The sequence below is a fragment of the Balaenoptera borealis genome (genome assembly GCF_965194805.1).
Source record: "Balaenoptera borealis genome assembly, chromosome: 4".
NCBI classification, from domain to species: domain Eukaryota; kingdom Metazoa; phylum Chordata; class Mammalia; order Artiodactyla; family Balaenopteridae; genus Balaenoptera; species Balaenoptera borealis.
Window position 1 is genome coordinate 64,379,660 of NC_138861.1, and position 23,247 is coordinate 64,402,906.

The window sequence follows — 23,247 nt, forward strand, 5'->3', positions numbered from 1 at the left end:
TGAAAGAATGCTCACCATCACTAATCATTAGAGAAATGCAAATCAAAACTACAATGAGATATCACCTCACACCAGTCAGAATGGCCATCATCAAAAATCTACAAACAATAAATGCTGGAGAGGGTGTGGAGAAAAGGGAACCCTCTTGCACTGTTGGTGGGAATGTAAACTGATACAGCCACTATGGAGAACAGTATGGAGGTTCCTTAAAAAACTAAAAATAGAACTACCATATGACCCAGCAATCCTACTACTGAGCATATACCCTGAGAAAGCCATAATTCAAAAAGAGTCATGTACCACAATGTTCATTGCAGCTCTATTTACAATAGCCAGGACACATAAGCAGAATTTTATTTTTAAAATAAAAGTTATTTATAAGATGATACCTTAACAACACTCCTGCAATATAGCCATTATTTTATTGTATAGTTCTAGTTATCTGTACTTTATTAATAAAATTGACAAGGTGGCTGCGGCAGAATGCTGATGTCACAGGGAACATACATAGCTATTCCCTGAAATTTTCCCTTTTAATTCCAACTGTGGCCCTTTTCCATGTGCCTTCACTTTAGCTGTTTGCCTTAAAATCTACAGTCTTGCTCTCCAGGGTAGTAAATAAAATGCAACACTTGACATTTTTTTATGTTTAAAAAAATAGTATTTTATTTATAATAAAATCTGAATATTTGTAACCCTTAAATTTTTTTTTCTTTCTTTCTAGTGCATTTTCTTGCACTAGAAAGCTAGATATCTAAATTCTCCCACCAATTCCTCACTTAACATTTTTTGTATATCAGTGTGTGTTTTATTGAAGAAGAAATGGGAAAAAACAAAATGCTTTCATTTCCCTGGAAAAAAGCATATTACAATTATTCTCACAGTGACTGCATATACAAGAATTAGTTTAGCAAATATGTCACTTAAAATGAGGTTGCTTAGCAAAGGCTTATGCTCTGAAATGTTCCATTTTACTTCTTTAAAGTAGGAGTGCTGTGTATTGTCCAGTTTTCTTAGAAAAGATAAACACAAGTTAGGCTCCTAACACTGAGCCGGGTACTGATGAAACAAAGAAACAGCCCTCAAAGAAAGTATCATTCAGTTGTAGAGACAAAACTTACATAAAATGAATATAACTATGTACCAAAAAGTTTTTAAACGTATTAGAAGTGTAAGAAGAGAGAGAGAGATGAACAAGAGTTGAAATGGTGAAGGAAGGTTTTAGGGTAAAAGAAGGATGAGCTGAGTTTTTAAAGATGAATGATTTTTGGATGGAAAAAGTAAGCCAAGGATCACATATATTTCTCAGCAAAGGTTGAAAAGTGATTAATTTTCATAGGAGACTTGCTTGGCTGAAGTGAAAGACTGAGAGTTGAGAGTAGCAGGAAATTAGATTTGGTGGTTGCTGTCTTTCCTTTGACCTCATGGCACATTATTTCTTTGCCAGAAAACATTATGATTATGTATTTGCTTGTCTTTGCCATTATGGTATTTGCTCTTACAACAGTGAAGACTGTTATGATCAACTTAATATTCACAGTACACAATGAGACACCCAACAAAAATAGAAATTTTAAATGTTAGGATACTCCCGTTTCTCTCCAGATCAAGTAGACCTTTCACCTTTTACAAAAAAAAGAAAGAAAGAAAGAAAAAAAAAAAATTTGGCTAAATGAATCAATCATTGGGGGTGGAATGGTTGTATATAACAGAAGACACCAATATCCAGGGGAAATTCTGAAAATAATGCGGAAGCCATATAGCCTTCATGAGTCCTGTGCAAGGAGTAAAATATTTCTTTTGGGTTTTTTTTCTTATTTCCAGTTTTATTGAGAAATAATTGATATACATCACTGTATAAGTTTAAGGGATACAGCATGATAGTTTGATTTATGTATATTGTGAAATGATTACCACAATAGGTTCCGCTAACATTCATCATCTCATATTGATACAGTAAAAAGAAAAGAAAAAAAATTTTTTTCTCCTTGGGATGAGAATGCATAGGATTTACTCTCAACAGCTTTTCTATACATCATACATCAGTGTTAACTGTAGCCATCATGTTGTACATTATTAAAATGATTTTTAACAAAAATGTTTTGAGAAAATTACATAAACCAAATAGAGTGGAGAGAGGCAAAGAAGCCTTTTCAGGTCATTTGATGATGAGGTGATTAGGCTGGAGGCTAGGATGGTGTTAGAGGGGGTTGATAGTATTTATGAGGGACGTTTCAACCAAAAAAACAAAGCTTGGCAACAAATTGGATTTAGGGGGGTTAGTAATAGACCAAAGTAAAATAAAGTTCCAATATTTTTAGCCGAGGAGTTTTAAAACCATTGGAATAGACAGGTAGGTTGGGAACAGAAGGGTTTGTTTGTTTGTCTGCCTGTCCATTTGTTTGAAGGGGGAGAGAAGGCAGGCTAGTAAAAGAGCTATTTGGAAAGCATTTGGTAATTTGGGATATTGATGCAGATGGAAGTCTAGACAGAAGTCTAAATAAGTCAATTTGTGATAATGACAAACACAAACCCACAATTTCACTTTCTTTTAAAGGACTCTCCCAGAGACTATAAATAAAATATTGATGTATTAATTCAATTATTTTCATCTAAGTCTATCACAGCAATAACAGAAAATGCAAAATACTGATCTGTCTTGATGTAATGAAAAGAAAATCTGAAATTAATTTCGAATTGTTTAGGAATTTCATGTAATAGCCTGAGCTCAAATACATTACTCTACCTGAGAGATTTGTGTAAATGTGGGCCACAGAAAATGGTAGTACTCTTTCATTTTGTAAAACAAATGACCCATTTTTGATTTCAGCAACACTTTAAATTTATAAAGCACTTTGCTGAAGTTTCCTGAAAAACCACACAGTCATAATCTTATTTGGTATTTACACTGACTCTGTGAGGTACATAAAAGCTGTGTTATTGTCCCCATTTCACATATAAGAGAACAAAGAGAACCTTTGAAAGCAAAGTCCTTCAAACTTTTTTGACAGTAACAGAAAGATATACATACTACATAAAGACTTTGTCTCTCTCACACACTTATAACTGAGAAAAGTTTTCATAAAATAAATATTCTACTCTGTTCCATTTCATTTTTTAATGTTGATTACAACCAACTGATGGGTACAACCCGCAGTTTGAAAAGCACTGGTTTAAAGGGATTCATTGTTTGCCCAATGCCACTTGGCCTGTTGGACTCCTGTCTTTTTACTAAGTCCAGTTTATCTTTTTTATTATAGTTCTCTGCTATCTCTCTGAATAAAAGAGGTTTCAACCCTGTGACTAATGTTATGTGTATTTGATGGGGAAGATAAGAGGTAGGGAGGGCTTTTTATTTCCAGACCTTGTGATACACAGTGAGTACACATCACGCTTCACCACGCTCCACGGAGAAGCCCATTGACAAAGGCGTATCCTGTCATGGCTAATTTACATTGAAAGGATGACTTTTATCTTCATCTTTTGGTGCATATATATTCTATCACTTGAGTAATTCATACCTAAGTTGAAAAAAGAAATAAACTAACGAGCTAGTTGTCACATTGCCGGGAATCTAAGAATTTATGACATTTTGCTAGAGTAGAGCTCAGAATGACCAAATTTCAAACTGACCACCTGGCTTTTCCACCTTCCTAATAACCTCAGAGTTCTGTGACGATTTGGGGATATATTTTCAGAAGTTTTAGCATAGTGTGGCCAAAATGTCATACTTTTTGCTAGTAATGGAATTTTCTTTTAAAACGGAATTCTATGTGGAGCTTCAGTAAATGAAACAGATATAAGTGGACTTGCTCTGGTCAAATAGGGATAAAGGAGCCCCAGTCCTCTGCTTGGTCATAGTCTCTGAAGACCTCAGATCCCATTGCAAGTCTGAAAGGCAATGGGATAGTCAAAATAGCATGGATACTGGATTTAAACAAAGCTGGTTTCAGATCTCAATGCTATCTCTTACCAGCTATCTGAGTAAATTAGTTAACTAAGTTTAAAAGGATAACTGTAAAGAATTACAATTCTTTTGTAATTTTCAATTGTAACGAGTAAGATATATAAAATCATCCAGTACAAGACTTTACACTAACACTCAATGTTCATTCCTTCCTCTTTTCCTGTCTTCATTACTTCCTTCATAACAGAATTTTTGAAGTCAGGAGAAAAAAATAATAGGGAAATATGAGTATGAAAGTTAAATAATTATTTAAGAAACAGCAAAGAAAATTGCTTATATAAAGATTACTTCATATTTCTCAAATTATGACATTTATTCTGACTGATAAGTAAATTTGGCCAATGTACTCTCTAGTCACCAAGCTGTCCTACTCAAATGTAAGTGTAATACAATGTAAGTGTTATGTAAATAGTTGCTGGAGCTTGGCAAATTCAAGTTTTGCTTTTTGGAACTTTCTGAAATTTGTTTTCCAAATATTTTTCCATCTGCAGTTGGTTGAATCTGCAGATGTGGAACCCACAGATTTGGAGGGTCTGTTGTATATGAGCAATTCTTTATTCTTTGGTGTGAAGACATGTGGTCTGAATAAATGTGGAGGCTTTCCTGTTACACACAGAATTTACAGGGCTAGAATGCACTTCTGAACTTGACAAGCAGTTTAAATTCAATAAATACTCGTTACACATGTACAATATGCCCAAAACAGTACTGGAACATAGTAATAGCATGCTAGTAGCAAAAATAAAAATAATGATGATGATTTTGATAAATAATAGTTATTCAGTATATAAATATGTGCCAGGAATTGTGCTAAATGCTTCTGTGGGGGTTTTTTAATATTTATTTATTTATTTATTTAGCTGCGCCAGGTCTTAGTTGAGGCACGAGGGATCTTCTTTGCCGCCTGTGGGATCTTTAGTTGCAGCATGCGGGATGAGGGATCTTTTAGTTGCAGCATGAGGAATCTAGTTCGAATGTGGCCTCCCTGCATTGGGAGTGCAGAGTCTTAACCACTGGACCACCAGGACAGTCCCTCTTCTGTATTGTGTTTTTGTTTTGTCTTGTTTTTTTCAACCATGCTGCACGGATTGAGGGGTCTCAGCTCCCCGAGCAGGGATTGAACCCAGGCCGCAGCAGTGAAAGCCCAGAATCCTAACCACTAGGCCACCAGGGAACTCCCTTCTGTGTTCATTACTTCATGTAAGGCTCCCAATAACTGTATAAATTAGATACAATTATTATTTTTATTTTATTCATGAATAACCTAAGATCATGAATGCTATGTAACATGCCCAAGATTACCATCTAGTAAGTGGAGGTATCAGTACATCCAGTTAACTCCATACCCAGAGTTTTTAATGACTACAATATATCACACTATACAATATTGTCTATTTTCTTTCTTCCTGTAGGAGGCTGAAGAAGAAAAAGACAGGAAAATCTTAAGGTGAGAATAGATAGTTAAGAGATATCAGAGGGACGGACTTCCCTGGTGGCGCAGTGGTTAAGAATCTGCCTGTCGATGCAGGGGACAAGGTTCGATCCCTGGTCCAGGAAGATCCTACATGCCGCAGAGCAACTAAGCCTATGTGCCACAACTACTGAAGCCAGTGCACCTAGAGCCCATGCTCTGCAACAAGAGAAGCCACCGCAATGAGAAGCCCGCGCACCACAACAAAGAGAGTAGCCCCCGCTTGCCACAGCTAGAGAAAATCCTGTGCACAGCAACGAAAACCCAAAGCAGACAAAAATTAATTAATTAATTAATTATTTTAAAAAGACTCTTACAAATTATAAAAAAAAGAAGAGAGAGAGAGATATCAGAGGGACTTCCCTGGCAGTCCAGTAGTTAAGACTCTGTGCTCCCAATGCAGGGGGTACAGGTTCAATCCCTGGTCAGGGAACTAAGATCTCGCATGCCCCATGGCACGGCCAAAAAACACAGACACACACACACACACACATATATATATCATATATATATGATATATATTTATAAGTTGTGTGCCTCTAAATTTTTATTTTAATAATGATTATAATTTACATAGTGTTGTGTGCCAGGCACTACTCTAAGTGCAAGTATTCACTTGTTAATTGTCATGACAGCTCCTAGAAGCAGATACTATTAATATATCCCTTTTATAGATGAGAGGAACCTGAAGCACATCATCTAAACTTAATCACCTTTGGAAAAGATTAGGTCATGTTGTCACTAGAGTGGGTAAGGTGAAGGTTAAAAATAATATGCTATGAGGAATAGCATCTGCAAGGACTGTAAATATGGAAAACAGATTGCTATTGTTGAGGGCAAAGTAAAGCAAACACTGATGAGAACTGGGGCCAGGCATGAGAGTAAAGAAACATAAAGAAATTTTAAAAATATGATCCAAGGACAAAAGAACCACAGGAAGTAAAGTGGATCCTTATATTAATCATGCAAATGAACATGGCCTTGGAGCTGAAAATGAACAGAACCAAGCCTAAAACAAATTAATTTATGGGCAAGTAAGATTCTGAATTTTCATAACACTATACCTCTCCTTTGGAACTTATCACTGTCTATCTTGTATTACAGGTGTCACATACATGCTATATCTCGCCTACCAAAAATTTAATTCCCTGATGGCAGGACATATGTAGTTCATCTTTTACAACAGAGTGTGCCTAGTATAGTTTTTTGACCAATGAGTTGCTTTAAAAACTAGCATTTGTTACATAAATAAAGATGACAACCAAATTCAAATCATAGTACTATAAAGTCAATTTTATTGAAAGTTTCATCGTTATAACTTAAAAACATAAAATATTAAAGTGAAAATGTGACCCAGTGCAGAGCAGAAAATCAAATTCAGGTCATCTGGTTCCAAGGCTGATTGGGGAGGTAGAGAGAAAAATATTTTTAAGAAATACAGGACTCTCGGATTCTATGCGAAGGAACCCTTCTAAGGATTTCAACTCACAACACCTGTTGAGTCAAATTCAAACTGAATTTTAAATAAGGTCAGTTTGCAAAGAAGTATGGAAAAACTGAAAGGGTCACTTTGTAATGTGGGAAAAGTTGGTCTGGATCATAAAATAGAATTAGCTGAATGTATGTTTTTTCGACTTTATGATAGATAATATGATCATTGGCGCCCTCTAGTGGATTTATTTCAAAATTCTTTTTTGCCCTTGACGCTGAAAAGATCTGAAACTGAAAATCAACATTTTAATTACAAATAAAAGAAATAGGTTTATATTTTGTATTATACTTACTTACATTTTATTACATTTGTATATATTTTATTATATTTATATTTTACATTTAGTAAAATTTTTCTACTCTACAAGCAAAGAGGAAAAACAGTATTTTTTTTAAGGCATAATCTACTCCTACTCCACCCCTCCCAAAAAGGAAAGAAATTCTGGGCCTATTAAGTTAATTAAATGTAATTTAAATTTACTAATTTAATCAACAACTAAAGAAAATGTATACTCTGCCTCATTTGCTTAAAATAAAAGAAAAAATCCTGTAACATTTTTGCTTGAATTAACTTGCTATCAGTTTTAAAGTGCTTGGGCACTCTTTTCATTTTAATAATTTTTCACGGTAAAATGAAGTTTTTCTATAGAAAATCTTGGAAATGCCGAAGTAAGAAATGTGCTTGACGGATGGGGAAAGGATGAATAAATGTCCACTAGAACTTGTTTTTGAAAACCACTTGCAACGTTTCCTTAATAGTTAACTCAACTTGTTCTTTTTTTAACATAAGTTCACACTTAGAGAAAGGTTGCAAGAATCATACAAAGATTTCTAGGATACCTTTCCCTTGGATTCCCCAAATATTAACATTTTACTACATTTGCTTATTTGCCTTATTCTCTCTCTTGTATACATTTTTTTCTGGATTGTTTAAAAGTAAGTTCAGACATGATGTCCCTTTCAATACTTCATTGTGTTTTTTCTAGCACATAACCACAATACAAATTATCAAAATCAGGAAATTATCACTAACACAGTGCTATTTTTTATCTATATACCTTATCCATATCTCACTCGCTGTCTCAATAATATCCCTTTTAGCAAAAGAAAATCCAAGACTATGCGAGGGATTCAGTTCCCATGTCTTTTTAGTCTCCTTTAAACTGGAACCATTCCTTGGTCTTCCTTTGAATTTCATGATGCTGACATTTTTGAAGAGTGCAGGCCAATTATTTTGTAGAATGCCCCTCAATTTGAGTTTGTCTGATGTTTGCTCGTGGGTAGATTCAGGTTATGCACTTGTCGACTGAAGAAAAATGTACAACCTAAAAGTTGAGAATTATGTTTTATTCAGTAGATTTTCTGAGGACGTAAGCCCGGAAGACAGCCTCTCAGATAACTCTGAGGGACTGTTCCCAAGAAGCAAGGGAGGAGCCAGGATGTATAGGTTTTTTTGCAACAAAAACGAGGTAGTCGGAACATCAAAAGATTATTGTTAATTAAAGAAAAATGATACATCTCAAGTTAATGAACTTAGCGCTTTTCTAAGTATGGGAAGGTACAAGAGTCCAGACTTACTGAAATCATCCCTTTGAAAAGCACCTTAACTATCTAGAGCCAGTATCCTGCCTTTTTCCATCCTGAATCCCCTCAGTGTGCACAGTCGGGGGTGGCTGCAGTGGCTATGGCTTGATGGCCACAACATCCTTTGTTTACTGATATGGTAGGTGACATTCTTCATCCACACACTTTTAGCAAAAAATACCTAAGAGGTGACACTTTCTTCACAGCACATTCTAGAAGGTAGCAGAAGCTGTCGATTGGTCCCATTATTGGCAATGTTAATTATTTGGTTATTTCTCGACTAGTAAAGTTATTTTATAATGTTATAATGACATGTATCCTGCAGGTAGATACTTTGAGATGATATAAATAAACTACTCTCCTCAAACTTACACCCATATTTTTACCATCCATTGGTGATTCTTGCCTGAATCAATTATTATTATAGTGATTACAAAATGGTACTCACTACTTCCACTATACCTTTTACATTTATTAATTGACTTTCTACAGTAAAGATCTTTTTCCTCTCCCCATTTTTTTGTCATTGTTGATTTGTAATTTATATCAGCATGGAGTCATGGTTTCTTTCTTTATTCAATAGTTTATCATTCTTTTCTATCAGTGTTTGTTTTCATGCTTAAACTATCCCAGATCCAGCCAACTGAAGCTCTTTCTAGCTGGTGCCTGAACATTTTTCACATGCTCCATCATTCTCTGGGCATTTCCTGACTTTTCAGCAAAAGAGCTGTTCCAAGGACATATTGTACTTTGCTTTCCCCAGCCTTGGGATCACCCATTTCTCCAGTTAGGTCTGGTTCCTTTTGGTAGAGAATGATACTTAGAAAACAAGATCTGGGTGCTGTAGTGCTGGGTGTGCTCATTGCTACTCGCATGTCATTATTCCTAGGCTCTCTCCACAGGCAGAGCTGGAATAAATGTATTTATGTGTACACATGCACACACACACAGACAAATTACCCTTACTCTTTTTTTACAATTGTACAGCACCCCATTGTGTGGCCAACTGTAGTTTATTCAGTTACTATTCAATGATTTGTTATTTAGATTATTTTCAATGTTTTTCAATTATAAGCAATGCATCAATGGATAATCTTGTGCATATGTATTTTCATATAATGGAAGTAGGGGTGTATCTTCAGGGTAAATTCCTGAACGTCAGATTGCTGAGTCAAAGGTAAATGCATATGTAGTTATGCTAGTTATTGCCAAATTCCCCTCCTTAATGGTTGTACCAATTTGCATGCCCATTAGCAATGTATGAGAGTCCCTGTTTCCCTAAAGCCTTGCCATGAAAGTGTGCTATTTTTTTTTAATTTTGCCAATCTTGATAGTAGAAGATGGCATATCATTGTAGCCTTAATTGGTTGGCACTGCTCTCATAAGTGAGATTGAACGTCTTTTCATATGCTTAAGGGCCACTGTTATATCTTTTCTGTGAACTGTCTGTTCATGTTTTATGACCATTTTAATGATATTTTGTGTCTCAAAAATAAAATTTAAATTTGTATTTTGGGGGTATATTCTAAATACCAGACACAGTTTTATGTGCTGAGGATATAACAATAAAATCACTTGCAAAATCACTTGCAAAAAGTTTACTCAGCATAATAGCATCTGAAATTGAAATACAAACAAGGTTTAAATCTTTGGTTGATGATTGTGCTGCAAGGTTGAAATAACTGCAAAAGAAATCCAAAATCCTACAGATCCATTCACATTACCCAAACATATTTTAAGTAAAATCCATTTATAACTTTTTATAGAAATGCCAAAAGAATATCAAGATGCTTAGCAGTTGCTTTGGGCACCAACATGTTAGAAGGTTAGCAGAATACAGAAGAGAAAACTTTCAAGAAAACTTGCAAATACTGTTTGAAAATAAGCAACATCACTTTTTAAAAATTTTTCTCACACAGTTATACATCTTCAGGATGATCCATTTAGCAGATGACTCTGGACAGACAGAAGGTTTCTCTCAATGTGTAACACACTGCAGTTTTCCACAATGGTGGCATCAAGCCTTTTATAACTTCTTCACCTTCACCTGCCTCTTCATCATCCCTCTTCTCATCATGTTGATCTGCAATGCAAAAATTATCTTCACCCTGACAAGCGTCCTTCATCAGGATCCCCACAGTACGTATTCCTTAGATTTGGTGTTAATTGGGGGTAGACAGCTTTTAACAGCAGTACTCAAAGTACAGAAGCAGAGTGGCACTTACTATGCGTTAGATACTGTTCTAAGCAGTTTATGTATATTAATTAACTCTTTTAATATTCAGAATCAACCCATGAGGCAATACTTTTATTATCCCCAATTTAGAGACGAGGTAATTTAATACTCCCAATATTATAAATTTACAGCATGAAATTAAAAATGAAAGGACAGTTACTCCAATTACCCGATAGAAGCATTGGCAACTTGTTCCTGCTGGTCCATCACAAAGCTCTATCAAACACCTAATGTCTAGAATACCAAAGTACAACTCGTTAAATGGTAGCCAATAGACTTGTTAAAGTTAAGCATTTCTGTATCACATTCAAATCTCCTGTACCCACAAAATGTATCCACACACTATGCACATTTGTGTGTGTGTGTGTGTTGAGTATGCGAACGTGAACGTGTAATTGACTATTTCATCTTTAACTTCACAGATGCAGTTGTGCCTTTTTGCTTTAAGAATCTGGTGCATTCTCAAATACTAAAATTTATGAATTTCTTAAATTTTATATTGTAGTATAGTTGATTAACAATGCTGTGTTAGTTTCAGATGTACAGCAAAGTGATTCAGTTATACAGATACATGTATCTATTCTTTTTCCAATTCTTTTCCCATTTAGGTTATTACAGAGTATGGAGCACAGTTCCCTGTGCTATATAGCAGGTCCTTGTTGGTTATCTTTTTTTTTTTTTTAATTGGGGTATAGTTGCTTTACAATGTTGTGTTAATTTCTGCTGTACAGTGAAGTGAATCAGCAATATGTATACATATATCCTCCCTTTTTTGGATTTCCTTCCCATTTAGGATACCACAGAGCATTGAGTAGAATTCCCTGTGCTACACAGCAGGTTCTCATTAGTTATCTATTTTATACATATTAATGTATATATATCAATCCCAGTCTCCCAACTCATTTCACCTTGGTGTCCATACATTTCTTCTGTACAGCTGGGTCTCTATTTCTGCTTTGCAAATAGGTTCATCTGCACCATCTTTCTAGATTCCACATATATGCGTTAATATACAATAATTGTTTTTCTTTTTCTGACTTACTTCACTCTGTATGACAGTCTCTAGGTCCATCCACGTCTCTGCAAATGACCCAATTTCATTCCCTTTTATGGCTGAGTAATATTCCATTGTATATATATACTACATCTTCTTTATCCATTCATCTATTGATGGACATTTAGGTTGCTCTCATGTCCTGGCTATTATAAATAGTGCTGCAATAAACATTGGGGTGCTTGTGTCTTTTTAAATTATGGCTTTCTCAGGGTATATGCCCAGTAGTGGGATTGCTGGGTCACATGGTAGTTCTATTTTTAGTTTTTAAGGAACCTCCATACTGTTCTCCATAGTGGCTGTATCAATTTACATTCCCACCAACAATGCAAGAGGTTTCCCTTTTCTCCACACCCTCTCCAGCATTTATTGTTTGTAGATTTTTTGATGATGGCCATTCTGATTGCTGTGAGGTGATACCTCATTGTAGTTTTGATTTGCATTTCTCTAATGAATGGTGATGTTGAGCATCTTTTCATGTGTTTGTTGGCAATCTGTATATCTTCTTTGAGGAAATGTCTATTTAGGTCTTCTGCCCATTTTTGGATTGGGGTGTTTGTTTCATTGATATTGAGCTGCATGAGCTGCTTGTAAATTTTGGAGATTAATCCTTTGTCAGTTGCTTCATTTGTAAATATTTTCTCCCATTCTGAGGGTTGTCTTTTCATCTTGTTTATGGTTTCCTTTGCTGGGCAAAAGCTTTTAAGATTCATTAGGTCCCATTTGTTTATTTTTGTTTTTATTTCCATTGCTCTAGGAGGTGGATCCAAAAAGATCTTGCTGTGATTTATGTCAAAGAGTGTTCTTCCTATGTTTTCCTCTAAGAGTTTTATAGTGTCCGGTCTTACATTTAGGTCTCTAATCCATTTTGAGTTTATTTTTGTGTATGGTGTTAGGGAGTGTTCTAATGTCATTCTTTTACATGTAGCTGTCCAGTTCTCCCAGCACCACTTATTGAAGAGACTGTCTTTTCTCCATTGTATATCCTTGCCTCCTTTGTCATAGATTAGTTGACCATAGGTGCATGGGTTTATCTCTGGGCTTTCTATCCTCTTCCATTGATCTATATTTCTGTTTTTGTGCCAGTACCATACTGTCTTGATTACTGTAGCTTTGTAGTAAAGTCTGAACTCAGGGAGTCTGATTCCTCCACCTCTGCTTTTTCCCCTCAAGACTGCTTTGGCTATTCGGGGTCTTCTCTGTCTCCATACAAATTGTGAAATTTTTTTGTTCTCATTCTGTGAAAAATGCCAGTGGTAGTTTCATAGGGATGGCACTGAATCCGTAGATTGCTTTGGGTGTTATAGTCATTTTCACAATATTGATTCTTCCAATCCAAGAACATGGTATATCTCTCCATCTGTTGGTATCATCTTTAATTTCTTTCATCAGTGTCTTACAGTTTTCTGCATTCAGGTCTTCTGTCTCCTTAGGTAGGTTTATTCCTAGGTATTTTATTATTTTTGTTGCAATGGTAAAGAGAAGTGTTTCCTTAATTTCTCTTTCAGATTTTTCATCATTAAAGTATAGGAATGCAAGATACTTCTGTGCATTAATTTTGTATCCTGCTACTTTACCAAGTTCATTGATTAGCTCTAGTAGTTTTCTGGTAGCATCTTTAGGGTTCTCTATGTAAAGTATCATGTCATCTGCAAACAGTTACACCTTTACTTCTTTTCCGATTTGGATTCCTTTTATTTCTTTCTCTTCTCTGATTGCTGTGGCTAAAACTTCCAAAACTATGTTGAATAATAGTGGTGAGAGTGGACCATCTTGTTTTGTTCCTGATCTTAGAGGAAACGGTTTCAGCTTTTCGCCATTGAGAATGATGTTGGCTGTGGGTTTTTCATATATGGCCTTTATTATGTTGAGGTAAGTACCCTCGATGCCTACTTTCTGGAGGGTTTTTATCATAAATGGGTGATGAGAATTTTGTCGAAAGCTTTTTCTGCATCTACTGAGATGATCATATGGTTTTTCTCTTTCAATTTGTTAATATGGTGTATCACATTGATTGATTTGCATATATTGAAGAATCCTTGCATTCCTGGGATAAACCCCACTTGATCATGGTGTATGATCCTTATAATGTGCTGTTGGATTCTGTTTGCTAGTATTTTGTTAAAGATTTTTGCTCTATGTTCATCAGGGATATTGGCCTATACTTTTCTTTCTTTGTGACACCTTTGTCTGGTTTTCGTATCAGGGTGATGGTGGCCTTGTAAAATGAGTTTGGGAGTGTTCCTCCCTCTGCTATATTTTGGAAGAGTTTGAGAAGGATAGGTGTTAGCTCTTCTCTAAATGTTTATAGAATTCTCCTGTGAAGCCATCTGGTCGTGGGCCTTTGTTTGGTACAAGATTTTTAATCACAGTCTCAATTTCCGGGCTTGTGATTGGTCTGTTTATATTTTTTATTTCTTCCTGTAGCAGTCTTGGAAGGTTGTGCTCTTCTAAGCATTTGTCCATTTCTTCCAGGTTGTCCATTTTATTGGCATATAGTTGCTTGTAGTAATCTCTCATGATCCTTTGTATTTCTGTAGTGTCAGTTGTTACTTCTCCTTTTTCATTTCTAATTCTATTGATTTGAGTCTTCTCCATTTTTTTCTTGATGAGTCTGGCTAATGGTTTATCAATTTTGTTTATCTTCTCAAAGAACCAGCTTTTAGTTTTATTGATCTTTGCTATCGTTTCCTTCATTTCTTTTTCATTTATTTCTGATCTGATCCTTATGATTTCTTTCCTTCTGCTAACTTTGGGGGTTTTTTGTTCTTCGTTCTCTAATTGCTTTAGGTGTAAGCTTAGGTTGTTTATTTGAGATGTTTCCTGTTTCTTGAGGTAGGATTGTATTGCTATAAACTTTCCTCTTAGAACTGCTTTTGCTGCATCCCAGCAGTATTGGATCATCGTGTTTTTGTTGACATTTGTCTGTAGGTATTTTTTGATTTTCTCTTTGATTTCTTCAGTGACCTCTTGGTTATTTAGTAATGTATTATTTAGCCTCCATGTGTTTGTATTTTTTACAGATTTCTTCCTGTAATTGATATCTAGTTTCATAGCATTGTGGTTAGAAAAGATACTTGATACAATTTCAGTTTTCTTAAACTTACCAAGGCTTTGTGACCCAAGATATGATCTATCCTGGAGAATATTCCATGAGCACTTGATAAGAAAGTGTATTCTGTTGTTTTGGATGGAATGTCCTATAAATATCAATTAAGTCCATCTTGTTTAATGTATCATTTAAAGCTTGTGCTTCCTTATTTATTTTCATTTTGGATGATCTGTCCATTGGTGAAAGTGGGGTGTAAATGTCCCCTACTATGATTCTGTTACTGTCGATTTCCCCTTTTACGGCTGTTAGCATTTGGCTTATGTATTGAGGTGCTCCTATGTTGGGTGCATAAATATTTACAATTGTTATATCTTCTTCTTGGATTGATCCCTTGATCATTATGTAGTATCTTTCTTTGTCTTTTGTAATAGTCTTTATTTTCAAGTCTATTTTGTGGATATGAGAATTGCTACTCTAGCTTTCTTTTGATTTCCATTTGCATGGAATACCTTTTTCCATCCCCTCACTTTCAGTCTGTATGTGTCCCTAGGTCTGAAGTGGGTCTCTTGTAGTCAGTATATATATGGGTAATGTTTTTGTATCCATTCAGCCAGCCTATATCTTTTGGTTGGAGCATTTCATCCATTTACATTTAAGGTAGTTATTGATATGTATGTTCCAATTGCCATTTTCTTAATTGTTTTGTGTTTGCTATTGTAGGTCTTTTCCTCCTCTTGTGTTTCCTCCCTAGAGAAGTTCCTTTAGCATTTGTTGTAAAGCTGGTTTGGTGGTGCTGTATTCGCTTAGCTTTTGCTTCTCTGTAAAGGTTTTAATTTCTCCATCGAATCTGAATGAGATCCTTGCTGGGTAGAGTAATCTTGGTTGTAGGTTTTTCTCCTTCATCACTTTAAATATGTCCTGCCACTCCCTTCTGGCTTGCAGAGTTTCTGCTGAAAGATCAGCTGTTAACCTTATGGGGATTCCCTTGTATGTTATTTTTTTTCCTTGCTGCTTTTCATATTTTTTCTTTGTATTTAATTTTTGATAGTCTGATTAATATGTGTCTTGCATGTTTCTCCTTGGATTTATCCTGTATGGGACTCTCTGCGCTTCCTGGACTTGATTGACTATTTCCTTTCCCATATTAGGGAAGTTTTCAACTATAATCTCTTCCAATATTTTCTCAGTCCTTTTCTGTTCTCCTCTTCTAATGCGACCCCTATAATTCAAATGTTGGTGCGTTTAATGTTGTCCCAGAGGGCTCTGAGACTGTCCTCAATTCTTTTCATTCTTGTTTCTTTATTCTGCTCTGCAGTAGTTATTTCCACTATTTTATCTTCCAGGTCACTTATCCATTCTTCTGCCTCAGTTATTCTGCTATTGATTCCTTCTAGATAATTTTTTTTATTTTATTTATTTATTTATTTATTTATGGCTGTGTTGGGTCTTCGTTTCTGTGTGAGGGCTTTCTCCAATTGCAGCAAGTGGGGGCCACTCTTCACGGTGCGTGGGCCTCTCACTATCGCGGCCTCTCTTGCTGCGGAGCACAGGCTCCAGACGTGCAGGCTCAGTAATTGTGGCTCACAGGCCTAGTTGCTCCGCGGCATGTGGGATCCTCCCAGACCAGGGCTCGAACCTGGGTCCCCTGCATTGGCAGGCAGATTCTCAACCACTGCACCATCAGGGAAGCCCCTAGAGAATTTTTAATTTCATTTATTATGTTGCTCATCATTGTTTGTTTGCTCTTTAGTTCTTCTAGGTCCTTGTTACAAATTTCTTGTATTTTTTCCATTCTATTTCCAAGATTTTGGATCATCTTTACTATTATTACTCTGAACTCTTTTTCAGGTAGACTGCCTATTTCCTCTTCATTTGTATGGTCTGGTGGGTTTTTACCTTTCTACTTCATCTGTTGCATATTTCTGTCTTCTCATTTTGCTTACCTTACTATGTTTGGGGTATCCTTTTCGTGGGCTGCAGGTTCGTAGTTCCTGTTGTTTTTGGTGTCTGCCCCCAGTGGCTAAGGTTGGTTCAGTGGGTTGTGCAGGCTTCCTGATGGAGGGCACTAGTGCCTGTGTTCTGGTGGATGAGGCTGGATCTTGTCTTTCTGGTGGGCAGAACCACGTCTGGTGGTGTGTTTTGGGGTGTCTGTGACCTTATTATGATTTTAGGCAGCCTCTCTGCTTATGGGTGGAGTTGTGTTCCTTTCCTGCTAGTTGTCTGGCATGGGGTGTCCAGCACTGTAGCTTGCTGGTTGTTGAGTGGATCTGGGTTTTAGCATTGAGAAGGAGGTCTCTGGCAGAGCTTTCACCATTTTATATTACATGGAGCCAGGAAGTCTCTGGAGGACCCATGTCCTGAACTCGGCTCTCCCACCTCAGAGGCACAGGCCTGATACCTGGCCAGAGCATCAAGACCCTGTCAGCCACACGCCTCATAAGAAATGGGAGAAAAGGAAGGAAGGAAGGAAGGAAGGAAGGAAGGAAGGAAGGAAGGAAGGAAGGAAGGAGGGAAGGAAGGAAAGATAAATAAAATAAAAGAAAATTTAAAAAAATTAAAAATTTAAAAAAAGACAGGAAGAAAGAAGAGAGCAACCAAACCAGAAAACAAATCCACCAATGATTACAAGCACTAAAAACTATACAAAAAAAATAATAATAATAACGGACAGACAGAACTGTAGGACAAATCGTAAAAGCAAAGCTATACAGACAAAATCACAAAGAAGCATACACATACACGCCCACAAAAAGAGAAAAAGGAAAAAATATATATATCTATATATATTTAAAAAAGGAAGAGAGCAACCAAATCAAATCTATCAATGATGATAAACTAAATACTAAACTAAGATAAACTTAAGACCAGAAACAAATTAGATGCAGAATGCAAACCCCAAGTCTACAGTTGCTCCCGAAGTCCACCACCTCAATTTTGGGATGATTCGTTGTCTATTCAGGTATTCCAGAGATGCAGGGTACATCAAGTTGATTGTGGAGATTTAATCTGCTGCTCCTGTGGCTGCTGGGAGAGATTTCCCTTTCTCTTCTTTGTTCGCACAGCTCCTGGGGTTCAGCTTTGGATTTGGCCCCGCCTCTGCGCGTAGGTTGCCTGAGGGCGTCTGTTCTTTGCTCAGACAGGAGGGGGTTAGAGAAGCAGCTGATTAGGGGGCTCTGGCTCACTCAGGCCGGGGGGAGGGAGGGGTACAGAATGCGGGGCGAGCCTGCTGCGGCAGAGGCCGGCGTGATGGGCTTGACGTTGCACCAGCCTGAGGCACGCCGTGCGTTCTCCCAGGGAAGTTGTTCCTGGATCATGGGAACGTGGCAGTGGCGGGCTGCACAGGCTCCTGGGAGGGGAGGTGTGGATAATGACCTGTGCTTGCACACAGGCTTCTTGGTGGCTGCAGCAGCAGCCTTAGTGTTTCATGCCTGTCTCTGGTATCTGTGCTGATAGCCGTGGCTTGTGCCCGTCTCTGGAGCTCGTTTAGGCGGTGCTCTGAATCCCCTCTCCTCACGCAGCTGGAAAAAATTGTGTCTTGCCTCTTAGGCAGCTCCAGACTTTTTCCCAGACTCCGTCCCGGCTAGCTGTGGCGCACTAGCCCCCTTCAGGCTGTGTTCACGCAGCCAATCCCAGTCCTCTCCTTGGGATCTGACCTCGGAAGCCGGAGCCTCAGCTCCCAGCCCCCACCTGCCCTGGCGGGTGAGCAGACAAGCCTCTCAGGCTGGTGAGTGTTGGTCAGCACTGATCCTCTGTGTGGGAATCTCTCCGCTTTGCCCTCCGCACCCTGTTGCTGCGCTCTCCTCCGTGGCTCCGAAGCTTCCCCCCCTCCACCCCCACCACCAGTGAAGTGGCTTCCTAGTGTGTGGAAACTTTTCCTCCTTCACAGCTCCCTCCCAGAGGTGCAGGTCCTGTCCCTATTCTTTTTTCTCTGTTTTTTCGTTTTTCTTCTGCCCTACCCAGGTACGTGTGGAGTTTCTTGCCTTTTGGGAAGTCTGAGGTCTTCTGCCTGCATTCAGTAGGTGTTCTGCAGGAGTTGTTCCACATGTAGATATATTTCTGATGTATTTGTGATCTCCACGTCTTACTCCTCCACCATCTTGAAGGTCTCTGTGCATTAATTTTGTACCCTGCAACTTTACCAAATTAATTGACGAGTTCTCATAGTTTTCTTTTTTTTTTTTTAAGAAAGATACTTTATTTTATTTTTTATTTTTTTGTACTTGTCAGAGTCTTTTCCATGAATTTCTTAAAGATGAAACCCTTTTATAGGAACATATTTGCAATAGCATCAGAGTAAACACAGAACTGTCTGTAAATGACAAAAGACTTTAAAATGACCACAGTTAAAAATTTGATGAAAGTTCATAATAATGCAGTTGACAAGAAAATTAGTTATTTCTGAGATATACATTTTAAGGTAATAACTAGGATTATGACTTATAACATTATACCAGAACATATAAGATTTTTAGAAATTTCATGTAATGTCTGAAACATTTATATTAACATATTTCCATACAAATAACACAATGAAAGTTTAGTATTAGTTGTTTTGTTTGTTTGTTTGTTTATACTGCAGGTTCTTATTAGGCATCAATTTTATACACATCAGTGTATACATGTCAATCCCAATAGCCCAATTCAGCACAACACCATCCCCACCCCACTGCAGTTTTCCCCCCTTGGTGTCCATATGTCCGTTCTCTACATCTGTGTCTCAACCTGTGCCCTGCAAACTGGCTCATCTGTACCATTTTTCTAGGTTCCACATACATGCGTTAATATTCGATATTTGTTTTTCTCTTTCTGACTTACTTCACTCTGAATGACAGTCTCTAGATCCATCCACATCTCAACAAATGACTCAATTTCGTTCCTTTTTATGGCTGAGTAATATTCCATTGTACATATGTACCACATCTTCTTTATCCATTCGTCTGTTGATGGGCATTTAGGTTTCTTCCATGACCTGGCTATTGTAAATAGTGCTGCAATGAACATTCGGGTGCATGTGTCTTTTTGAATTACGGTTTTCTCTGGGTATATGTCCAGTAGTGGAATTGCTGGGTCATATGGTAATTCTATTTTCAGTTTTTTAAGGAACCTCCATATTGTTCTCCATAGTGGCTGTATCAATTTACATTCCCACCAACAGTGCAAGAGGGTTCCCTTTTCTCCACACCCTCTCCAGCATTTGTTGTTTGTAGATTTTCTGATGATGCCCATTCTAACTGGTGTGAGGTGATACCTCATTGTAGTTTTGATTTGCATTTCTCTAATAATCAGTGATGTTGAGCATCTTTTCATGTGCTTCGTGGCCGTCTGTATGTCTTCTTTGGAGAAATGTCTATTTAGGTCTTCTGCCCATTTTTGGATTGGGGTGTTTGTTTCTTTAATATTGAGCTGAATGAGCTGTTTATATATTTTGGAGATTAATCCTTTGTCCGTTGATTCATTTGCAAATATTTTCTCCCATTCTGAGGGTTGTCTTTTCGTCTTGCTTATGGTTTCCTTTGCTGTGCAAAAGCTTTGAAGTTTCATTAGGTCCCATTTGTTTATTTTTGTTTTTATTTCCATTACTCTAGGAGGTGGATCAAAAAAGATCTTGCTGTGATTTATGTCAAAGAGGGTTCTTCCTATGTTTTCCTCTAAGAGTTTTATAGTGTCCGGTCTTACATTTAGGTCTCGAATCCATTTTGAGTTTATTTTTGTGTATGGTGTTAGGGAGTGTTCTAATTTCATTCTTTTACATGTAGCTGTCCAGTTTTCCCAGCACCACTTATTGAAGAGACTGTCTTTTCTCCATTGTATATCTTTGCCTCCTTTGTCATAGATTAGTTGACCATAGGTGCGTGGGTTTATCTCTGGGCTTTCTATCTTGTTCCATTGATCTATGTTTCTGTTTTTGTGCCAGTACCATATTGTCTTGATTACTGTAGCTTTGTAGTATAGTCTGAAGTCAGGGAGTCTGATTCCTCCAGCTCCGTTTTTTTCCCTCAAGACTGCTTTGGCTATTCGGGGTCTTTTGTGTCTCCATACAAATTTTAAGATGATGTGTTCTAGTTCCGTAAAAAATGCCATTGGTAATTTGATAGGGATTGCATTGAATCTGTAGATTGCTTTGGGTAGTATAGTCATTTTCACAATATTGATTCTTCCAATCCAAGAACATGGTATGTCTCTCCATCTGTTGGTATCATCTTTAATTTCTTTCATCAGTGTCTTATAGTTTTCTGCATACAGGTCTTTTGTCTCCCTAGGTAGGTTTATTCCTAGGTATTTTATTCTTTTTGTTGCAATGGTAAATGGGAGTGTTTCCATAATTTCTCTTTCAGATTTTTCATCATTAGTGTATAGGAATGCAAGAGATTTCTGTGCATTAATTTTGTATCCTGCAACTTTACCATATTCATTAATTAGCTCTAGCAGTTTTCTGGTGGCAGTTTTAGGATTCTCTATGTATAATATCATGTCATCCGCAAACAGTGACAGTTTTACTTCTTCTTTTCCAATTTGTATTCCTTTTATTTCTTTTTCTTCTCTGATTGCCGTGGCTAAGACTTCCAGAACTATGTTGAATAATAGTGGTGAGAGTGGACATCCTTGTCTCATTCCTGATCTTAGAGGAAATGCTTTCAGTTTTTCACCATTGAGAATGATGTTTGCTGTGGGTTTGTCATATATGGCCTTTATTATGTTGAGGTAGGTTCCCTCTATGCCCACTTTCTGGAGAGTTTTTAATCATAAATGGGTGTTGAATTTTGTCAAAAGCTTTTTCTGCATCTATTGAGATGATCATATGGTTTTTCTTCTTCAATTTGTTAATATGGTGTATCACATTGATTGATTTGCATATATTGAAGAATCCTTGCATCCCTGGGATAAATCCCACTTGATCGTGGTGTATGATCCTTTTAACATGTTGTTGGATTCTGTTTGCTAGTATTTTGTTGAGGATTTTTGCATCTATATTCATCAGTGATATTGGTCCGTAATTTTCTTTCTTTGTAGTGTCTTTGTCTGGTATTGGTATCTCTCATAGTTTTCTGTTAGCATCTTTAGGTTTTTCTATGTATAGTATCATGTCATCTGCAAACAGTGACAGTTTTACTTCCTTTTTTCCAATGTGGATTCCCTTTATTTCTTTTTCTTCTCTGATTGCCATGGCTAGGACTTCCAAAAATATGTTGAAAAAAGTGGAGAGAGTGGACATCTTTGTTTTTTCTTGATCTTAGAGGAAATGTTTTCAGCTTTTCACCATTAAGCATGATGTTAGTTGTAGGTTTGTCATATATGGCCTTTATTATGTAGAGGTATGTTCCCTCTATGCTGACTTTCTGGAGAGTTTTTATCATAAAAGGGTGTTGAATTTTGTCAAAAGCTTTTTCTGCATGTATTGAGATGATCATATGGATTTTATTCTTCAATTTGTTGATATGATGTATCACACAGATTGATTTGCAGGTATTGAAAAATCCTTGCATCCCTGGGATAAATCACACTTGATCATCATGTGTGATCCTTTTAGTGTGTTATTGGATTCTGTTTGCTAGTATTTTGTTGAGGATTTTTGCGTCTATGCTCATCAGTGATATTGGCCTGTAATTTTCCTTTTTTGTGTGGTATCTTTGTCTGGTTTTGGTATCAGGGTGATGCTGGCCTCATAGAATGAGTTTGGGAGTGTTTCTCCCTCTGAAATTTTTTGGAAGAGTTTCAGAAGGATGGGTGTTAGCTCTTCTCTAAATGTTTGATAGAATTTGCCTGTGAAGCCATCCAGTCCCAGACTTTTGTTTGTTGGGAGTTTTTTCATTACAGTTTCAATTTCAATGCTTGTGATTGGTCTATTCATATTTTCTATTTCTTCCTGGTTCAGTCTTGGGAGATTGTACCTTTCTAAGAATTTGTCCATTTCTTCTAGGTGTTTATTTTATTGGCATATAGTTGCTTGTAGTAGTCTCTTAAGATCCTCTGTATTTCTGTGCTGTCAATTGTATAATAGCTTTCTCCTCTTCCATTTCTAATTTTATTGATTTGAGCCCTCTACCTCTTTTTCCTGATGAGTCTAGCTAAAGGTTTTTTGTTTATCTTTTCAAAGAACCAGTTTTTAGTGTCATTGACCTTTTCTACTGTTTCTTCATCTTTATTTCATTTATTTCTGTTCTGATCTTTATGATTTGTTTCCTTATACTAACTTTGGGTTTTGTTTGTTCTCCTTTCCCTAGTTGTTTAAGGTGTAAGGTTAGGTTGTTTATTTGAGATTTTTCTTATTTCCTGAGGTAAGATTGCATTGCTATAAACTTCCCTCTTAGAACTGCTTTTGCTGCCTCCCATAGGTTTTGGATCATCATGCTTTCATTTTCATTTGTCTCTAGGAATTTTTTAATTTACTCTT

The 23,247-nt window shown here is 36.9% G+C and overlaps 2 protein-coding genes across 2 annotated transcripts in view; both read left to right on the forward strand.

The window, feature by feature from the left end:
• LOC309627696 (transmembrane protease serine 11C-like) overlaps window positions 1–23,247 on the forward strand; it is a gene marked incomplete at its 5' end in the record, with an annotated part of 128,659 nt that overhangs the window by 60,825 nt on the left and 44,587 nt on the right.
• The window catches only part of GNRHR (gonadotropin releasing hormone receptor), a 32,146-nt gene that overhangs the window by 4,254 nt on the left and 4,645 nt on the right, over window positions 1–23,247 (forward strand). Inside the window, exon 2 of the mRNA XM_082390358.1 lies at window positions 10,433–10,652. Coding sequence (XP_082246484.1) covers window positions 10,433–10,652 — 220 coding nt within the window. The remainder of the gene's footprint in view (window positions 1–10,432; window positions 10,653–23,247) is intronic.